Source organism: Tenrec ecaudatus, chromosome 9, assembly GCF_050624435.1.
Source record: "Tenrec ecaudatus isolate mTenEca1 chromosome 9, mTenEca1.hap1, whole genome shotgun sequence".
Classification (NCBI taxonomy): Eukaryota; Metazoa; Chordata; class Mammalia; order Afrosoricida; family Tenrecidae; genus Tenrec; species Tenrec ecaudatus.
In genome coordinates, this window is record NC_134538.1 from 157,382,968 (window position 1) to 157,391,579 (window position 8,612).

At 47.3% G+C, this 8,612-nt stretch overlaps 1 protein-coding gene and 1 non-coding gene across 2 annotated transcripts; both read left to right on the forward strand.

Moving 5' to 3' along the window:
- Positions 1-448: 448 nt before the first annotated feature.
- Positions 449-521, forward strand: TRNAR-CCU (transfer RNA arginine (anticodon CCU)). Its single transcript has one exon. It is a non-coding gene; the product is annotated as a tRNA-Arg (tRNA).
- Positions 522-834: 313 nt separating this feature from the next.
- Positions 835-8,117, forward strand: FMC1 (formation of mitochondrial complex V assembly factor 1). The gene is made up of 2 exons (XM_075558730.1): positions 835-1,206; positions 4,961-8,117. The coding sequence occupies exons 1-2, from the start codon at positions 1,069-1,071 to the stop codon at positions 5,162-5,164; spliced, it is 342 nt and encodes a 113-aa protein (XP_075414845.1). The 5' UTR covers positions 835-1,068; the 3' UTR covers positions 5,165-8,117.
- Positions 8,118-8,612: the final 495 nt, after the last annotated feature.

Below are 8,612 nucleotides of genomic sequence, written 5' to 3' on the forward strand. Positions count from 1 at the left end.
CGGAAGTGCCCTCAGAGGCGCTACCGGAACCAAAGTGGCCGCTACTTAACGGCCGGCTGCCGCGAAGCGGAGCCGAGAAAGGTCGCAATACCGGAAGGGGCACGGCTATTTCCGGTGACGATGCGAAAGAACAGGTGCCCAAAAGCGACTCTTGAAGACCCGGCCTGTGCGCCCCGCCCGGCGACGTCGCTGCCCGCTTTTGCCCAGGCGCAGGCTGACGTAGGCCAGCGTGCGCGTGCCCGCAGCCCCTCCCGCGAGGGTTCAGCTGTTACCGGGACGATTCCGGAGCGGGAGCGCGGCTCTTCTGTTCTCTGGACTACGAATCCCGGCATGCCACGGCCAGTGCTTCAATCGAGTCATTTCCTAAAAGTTACGTCGACTTTACAGTGCCAATGACGTCGTAAAGCCGAAACATTGAATACGTCGGTAGAAGGCGTCGCTCGCAGAAGCCCCAGTGGCCTAATGGATAAGGCATTGGCCTCCTAAGCCAGGGATTGTGGGTTCGAGTCCCATCTGGGGTGCTATCTCTTTTGTTCCCTTAAAATTACTTTTCCTCTTTCCTAAATAATTATAGTGAGTTATCATCATGTACTTGACTAACTTTTCTAGGAGAGCTTGTAGGCGTGCTTTTACCAGCTGTTAGGCTTGGTTTGCAAGAGTCAGCATTCCCCATTTGCCCCCTATGAGCCGGAGGTGCCGCAAGGGTTAGAAAATAAACTAAATTTAAATTTCCCTTCTAGAAAATCACCCAAAACAGCCTCCTGGGCTTATGACACACACACCACACACCCCGCCTGGGCTCGCCTTCCTCCTGGCCTGCGGTCGGTGGGCAGCGATGCCCTCCGACGCGGTGACCAGGCCCGCTGACCTTCCTCCACTGCTGCTCAGGGCAGCTCGGCTTTCGTTTGCTTTCGTCTAGCTCGCTGAGGGCCGCTCGGCGCTCGCCTGCGGCGGCTCCACGGACCAGGTAGAGGGCGATCCTCTGCGTGCCCGAGTCGGGCCTGTCCACCGCGCTGCCTGGAGTGGGCGGTGGCGGAGCGTCGCGCCCGGGTCGCCAGCCTCGGGGAAATGGCGGCCTTGGGGTCCCCGGTGCGCACGTTGCGGGGCCTCCTGCGGGAGCTGCGCTACCTGAGCGCTGCCACTGGACGACCCTACCGTGACACCGCGGCCTACCGGTACCTCACCAAGGCCTTCCGCGCACACCGGGTACGGGCGCACAGGGTCCTGGGCCGGGCGGAGAGCCGCGGCGGGCGGGGGTCCTGGGCGGCCTGCGGCGCGCAGTGGCGGAAATGGGGCTGGGGGCCCAGGAGCCTGAGGCCTGGAGGGGCGGACAGCGCCCAGACCAGAAGCTGCCAGCACCCCGCCACTATCGCCGCTCCCCGGAACCGCCCTTTTGGCGGGCACAGAAGACGGATGTGTGCCGGCCGTCTCTGCTCGTTCTCGGTGCCTGTACACGTGAACTTGAAATATGTCAGGTGGAAACGCGCGAAGGTCATACAGGGGCGGTTCCTTTGTGTGTGCCACACTGCACCCGGAGACCAGAGTAAAGTGGAAGGGTTTCGATTTTCAATCGTGGAGACTGAGGCCCAAGGAATCCTGGCCTGTACCCGAGCACGTTAGAGCGCATGTGGAACCTGGTAACTCCCAATCAGGAGGGGGCCTTCCCAGGCTTCGGCAAAGGAAACAGCTTTGTAGTGAAAAGAACCTTCGATCTAAAACCAGTGAGCTTCTTGAAGCGTGCCAGCCAAGTTAGAATGCAGAGTCAGTCTTTTTTTTTAATCATTTTATTGGGGGCTCATACAACTCTTACCACAGTCCATACATACATCAATCGTATAAAGCACATTTGTACATTCGTTATGCTGATCATGCTCAAAACATTTGCTCGCCATGTAAGCCCCCACATGAGCTCATTTTCCCTCTTCCCTTCCTCCCCCTTCCCCCTCCCTCACTAACCCTTGATAATTTCTAAATTATTATTTTGTTATATCTTACTGTCCGATGCCTTCCTTTACCCACTTTTCTGTTGTCCATCTCCAGGGAGGAGGTTATATGTAGACCCTTGTAATTGGTTCCCTCTTTCTACCTCACCCTCCCTCGACCCTCCTGTTATCGCCAATCTCAGCACTCGTCCTGAAGGGATCATCTGCCCTAGATTCCCCGTGTTTCCAGTTCCTATCTGTACCAGTGTACATCCTCTGGTCTAGCCGGATTTGTAAGGTAGAATTGGGATCATGAAAGCGGGTAGGGACTAGAAGAAAGTTGTATGTTTCATCGTTGCTACACTGCACCCTGACTGGCTCATCTTCTCCCCTCGACTCGACTCTAAGGGGATGTCCACTTGCCTACAGATGGGCTTTGGGTCCCCACCCCGCACTCCCTTTCATTGACAATGATATGATTTTTTGTTCTTTGATGCCTGATACCTCATCCCTTCGTCATCTCGTGATCATACAGGCTAGTGTGCTTTTTCTATGTGGGCTTTGTTGCTTCTGAGCTAGATAGCCACTTGTTTACCTTCAAGCCTCTAAGATCCCAAACTATCTTTTGTTAGCCGGTCACCATCAGCTTTCTTTACCACATTTGCTTATATGCACCCATTTGTCTTCAGCACTCTTATCGGGGAGGTGAGCACACAATGATACGATGATTTGTTCTCTGATGCCTGATAACTGATCCCTTTGGCACCTCGTAATCACACAGGCTGGTGTGCTTCTTCCATGTGGGTTTTGTTGCTTCTCAGCTAGATGGCCGCATGTTTACATTCAAGCCTTTAAGACCCCTGACGCTTTAACTTTTGATAGGCAGAGCCAATCTTAGAACTAAAATCCACCTAATTTTTTTGCACTTAATTTTTGGAAAGGCCATAATGTTCTGGAACTATGCTAGGAAATTGGATCCCCCAAAAGCCCAAACAAAATAACAGCCCACAGCATACCTGGTAGACACAATGAAGCACTTAGGTTAAGGAAAGGGAGTAGGCCAGGGCCCTTGGAAAAAAGAAGGGGTACTTAGAGGATTGGCTTTCAGAAGGAAATTAAGAGGGGTCCTGAAGGATAAATTGGATTTGGCAAGAAAATGTCGGGTGGGAAAGGTATAGGAGCAGTAGAACTGTGAAGCAGTTTGGATTAGGCTAGGAGTGGGTAGAGAGAGGAAGACAAAGCAGGTGATAGGCAGGAATTTAAATGTTACCATCAATGCAAATGGAGGCCACTCAGCAACAACTCTATGGCATGTGGCTTATAGGAAAGGTTTTTACTTCCTTCTGGCTAAGGGGCGACCCTGCGCCCAATTTCTTGATCTTGGCCTTACACAGAGGGCAATCCCTTTTAGGTGCAGCCTCCCCTTTCTCTTTAGGGAAGAGTGCCTTTTCTTTTCTCTCTCTCTCTTTTTTTTGGTGGTTTACCCTAATGTTGACCCAGAGCCCTGGTGATGCAGTGTGTTACACTGGACTGCCAACCGCTCTGTCAGCAGTTCAAAACCACCAGCTGCTCAGTGGGAGAAAGATGACTGCTCCCATGAAGATGTAGAGTCTAAGACACAGGGATGGCTCTGCTGTCCTGTGCGGTTGACATTAATCGGAACTGACTCTGTGGCAGTTAGTTTGGTTTGGCTTTATTGTTGACCCAAAGAGACCTGGTGGGTTAAATGTCAGGCAGCTAACCACAAGGCCAGTGGTTCAAGCCTAACCAGCTGCTCCAAGGGAGAAAGATGAAGCAGTATGTTCCCATACAGACTCAGTCTCGGAGACTGTCAATAGACTGCTCAATAAGGTCGCTGTGCGTAGGAGCTGACAGGAAGACACTGGGGTTCAGTTCCCTCGTGATCATTCTCTCCTGATGTCTTCCATCAAAACCGCAGCCTTGAGTTTGATTCCAACTCATAGTCAGCCATACTGGGATCATGATTTTCTGCCCTCATGCTACCAACCTCACATTCCCAATCCAGAAAACGGGCTTGTGTCACAGAAGTGAATGCTACCCTTTGTTGATCCTTGAAATTGGTGTTAATCTCGGCACATTAGTTACTGAAAAAGTATGTTTGATAATTTCATTGACTTCAGCTCTTGAATGTCTGAGTGATTTCATACTTGATGTGCAGATCTTAGCCCAAACATTCTAGTTCTCAGATTCCAACCTAAAGGTTCAAATTAAGAAACCACAGTCAGAGGATGATGTTGACATCCATCGTGGTGTCCAGGATGTGACCCACACTGGGGACACATGCACGCAGTAAGCCACTTGAGTTGGTCTGACATTTCCGTCCACCACCTCAGAACACAAAACTAGTCACATAAAGGACCATACACTGGTGTATGTATTCTAGACACTCAGAGAACTGAGAGAGCAAGGTTTGTAGCCCCTGGGGGCAATGGGTTTGGACCTTCTAGCTTTGTAAGTCAGCAGAATCCAGACCTTTCGGGTGGGTAAGTGATAAGAACAAATGAATGAATCTTGTGAATACGTGCATATTTTTATATATAAATCTTTCATTTTATTACTGTTGACCAAAGCTAATTTTGATGGCAAGGAAAGGCCTGTGCCACATGAGCCAGTCCTGCAGACAGCCCACGACCTGCCTTCCTCTGATGGAGAGAAGGTTCCACATGCCCTTTGGGAACACTAGTGAGAACTCGCTGTCATTCCCAGCGCTTCTGTTGGCCAGCCAGCCACTGAGCCACTCAGCTTTCCTGTCCTCATTTGTAACGTAGTATGTGTTGAATCTAGATGATTCCTTTCGGTATTAAAAGCTGGGGGCCCCCTCTAGTCAATGAAGCCCCTCTAAAACCCCTCTCAGGCTGCCTGGGGTTCAGCTTTCCCGTAGAGCACGTGTGTGTAGGCATTTCCTCTCCAACCCGAGTGAGTGCTGGACCAAGACATTGTCTTCTATGGAGCTGCATCTAGGGCTGTGGGGTGCTGGGCTGGGCTGATAATCATATCTGACCTCACCATTTCTCCAGGTCACCGGCGAGAAGTTATGCAGAGCCCAGCAAGAACTCCACTTCCAAGCTGCCACCTATCTCTGCCTCCTGCGCAGCGTCCGGCAACACGTGGCCCTGCACCAGGAATTCCACGGCAAGGGGGAGCGCTCAGTGGAGGAGCTGGCTGGCTTGGTGGGTTTCCAGTTGCCCAGTCAGCCCGGAGGGAAGGGCTGGGAACCGTGAAATTGGAGAGACTGCTAGGACACTGCCCTCACCAGAATTTCATAATGCCTGCCACAATGTCTATTTATCATTAAAGTTCTAAAGTTTGAGATGTTTCTCTGTGATTTTAGGATATACTGGAGATGTCAAAAAACAAACCATAAAAAAACAACCACCAAGAAACTAATTTAGAAATAAGCTTCCCCCCTCCATTTTTAACAGCAGCTTCCTGTTATAAGGGATTCAAGTGGTCTATACATAAAAGCCCTCGGTTCCTCCCCCAGCCATTCCTCCCTTTCCCCATGGGCAGGTGGTAACCATTACTAACAGTGTGCACTATTTATGTCTTTCCAGACGTCTCCTTTATATATTCACGTGTACTTAGAATAGTAAGCTCTACTTACTGGCAGGCGCATTGACTGAACAAGAGAACTATTCATGAAGTATTTCAAAGCACTCTCATATAAGAGAGAAACATGAAAACAATAGTACTAAGAGGTCAAACACGCATTTATTTAACAGGTTAAGTAGAAATGCTTAGCACACATTTCTCATTCCTTGCTGTTTTCATGTGCATGAGTATATTGTCTGAAAATTGTGTACACTCTGGTAAGAATCAAGAAAGCGAAAAAGGATTCGGCAGGCTGGTTTCCTTTAAAAAGAAGCCCGCAGGGTAAGAAGTAACTATGGCTCTGGAGTCATACCGCCTGGCCCAGGCTTGCTTTCTTCTGTGGAATGGGGATTCTGACCTCAGAGGGGGCCTCAGCCCTTGGGTCTTTGACTCCATGGGCCAGAAGGCCAGCCTGTCATTCTCCCCAACAGTCCCACTCTATCCCAGCTTCCATACCAGTCACTGGTCTTGGCATCCACGTCAGATGAGAGATCTGGAAATGTGCTCTTCCAATGGTCCTGTGTCTGACATGGCTCTTCTACATGGAGGAATGGTTTTGATGGAGGTGTGGTATTTGTCTTTCAGATATGAAGGATGATGTCTTAAATCACACTTTCTGGTAGTCTTAGAGATACCCCCAAGGGAACAGTGTGACACGATTCACACCCTCTGCCAAAGTTAGGACTTAATTCCACCTTAAGCCTATCGATTAGTAAGGCAGAGAACTCCCTCCAAAGTAGGCACTGTAGCCACAGGCCCAGAGCCCAGAATTCTAATCCTACACCACATAAGGAACTGTGGCTAGACGGGCCCTCTTAATCGACTACATCTTACCTGTGTATCAGCTGTAAACTGCACTTAGATAGCTCAACTCACTGCGGCCCAGTCAATTCTGACACTCAGACCCTTTCTATGGCTTTGGGGACTGTCAATCTCCACAGGAGCATTCAGCTTCAGAGTGGCTGGTGGGTTTGACGTGCTGACCCCATAACCAGTGCCCCCAGGCTCCTCTGGATAACGCAAAAGGCACCTCTGCTGCAGCGCATCCAAAATGGCTCCTTTTCAGCTCCTCCTTCAAGTCTTCTCTCACCTGTCACTGCTGTTCCAAACAGCCATCTGAATTCCCCTGGATTGGTTCTTTATGCTTACATCTTGCTCATTGGATTCTACCTTCCAAGGATTGGGGTTTCTATGGCTAGCTATTCTTTCACACCACCTCTGTTACTGAGTTGATCCTGTAAGACAGAGCAGAACTGTTTCAAAGTGTTTTTAAGACTGTAATCCTGACAAAAACAGCGACATAGCTTTCTTTGGTGGCAGCAGTGGGCACAACAATCTAAAACTTATTCAAGAGCCGTAAATATATCTTTACAAATAATGAAAATCAAAAGTAATATAACAATAGTATTAATAGTATCTTTATTAAAAAAAGAAAAATTCACACAAAACAACTGCTTTTATTGGCTTCACTCAGTGTGAGCAATGAGCTTGCATTTCCTGAGAAAGCTTCTCTATGTCCGGTTTGGAACTAGTCATTTTTAATCTAAGGCATGAGTCCAAGTTGGCATCGGTAATTTGGCGCCACAATTTACATGTAATGGAATTCTTGTTAGAAAACAATTGCTCACATAAATATATAGACCCAAAGATACTGAACACAAAGTGCAAATTTTTTCAAATCAGAATATGCGTCCAGCATACTAGTCCAAGTATTGAAAATCAGTCTGCTTGTACTGTGAAATTAGACGGCATTTTTCGAATTCTTCAGTTTTGGTACTAAGACGTATAAATTTGGAGCTCCTATGTCTTTGCTTGTCAAGTCCAGCAACTGTATTTCAAAATGAGCCATGTCAATATCAAACGGAGAAAAATTTAATTCCTTCACATTGGTCTTAAGAGGATTTGTAATAAAAGCTAGAATTTATCATTTCTGAATTCCTGAAATCTTTGAAGAAAAGATTCTCTCATGTCTAAAACTGCTGTCTTGAAATAATTTTTGTTAACGAGGGCATTGTTTTCTTGGCGATACTGAGACAAGTTTGGGAAATGAATTAAAGTTCCACTCTAAATCTTCAGCAAACAGAATCAATTTCTTTTTAAAAGAAGCAACTTCCTCTAGCACTGAAAAAGCAGTATTTCCTCTGCCTTGTAATTTACGATTGAGCTGATTTAGTTGTGATGTAACAGCTACCATAAAGTACAATTTTTGCAACCAACGATCTTCTGTTAATTCTGGATATTGAACACCCTTCTTGTCGAGAAATAGTTTGATTTCTTTATGCAAGATGAAAAACACTTTAACATATCGCCTCTGGAAAGCCATTGAGCCCTGTTGTACTGCAGATGGGAATATCCACTCTCCATTTCACTTAGCAACACTGTAAATTACCGATGCTCAAGTCCCTTTGCTTTAATGGTGTTGGAAATCTTAAGGACCAATTTCATGATTTTACCAATTTCTTCAGGAAATGTTTGGACACAAAGTGCTTCCTGGGGGAGCACACAATGGAAAGTAATCACTTCATGGTTAATTTTTCCTTTTAAAATGGAAACAAAAACTGTGAAAAAGAATTGTATGAGCCCCAATAAATTGTTAAAATTAAAAAAAAAAATAAAATGGAAACAAAACCATTTCTTGCACCCATCATACTCTCTGCACTGTCGGTTGCAATGAAACCATTTTATTGAGTGTGATATGATTTCCCTGCATGCAAGGACAGCATTTGCTAAATCCTCTGCATGCACTTGACCTCTGAGTGGCAACAACCCGAAAAGTTCTCCTTGGCCCCTCGGGTGACACAGACCGTGCAGAGGGAAACCTGGGCTATGTCCTTGAGGTCTCATGACTCATTTACCGCAACCGATAAGGCCCAAGCTAATTTAATGTCTTTGACTTGTTGGTTGGTCACGTTTGAGGCCTTTTTAACCATCCCATCTGCTACAGTTTGGGCAGATAATGGTATGCTTTTAATTTTATTTAAAGTCTCTGCTCTGATCTTGAAATCCTGAAAAAGTTATTCATGTGCATTAACAAAGTAACATTTCGCGTATTCCCCATCTGTGAATGGCTTTCCTCTC

Bases quoted from the DNA above. Each gene is read 5' to 3' on its own strand.
- FMC1 (XM_075558730.1), top strand. From the start codon at position 1,069: ATGGCGGCCTTGGGGTCCCCGGTGCGCACGTTGCGGGGCCTCCTGCGG. The intron at 1,207-4,960 runs GTACGGGCGCAC...CCATTTCTCCAG, and splicing joins AGGCCTTCCGCGCACACCGG to GTCACCGGCGAGAAGTTATG.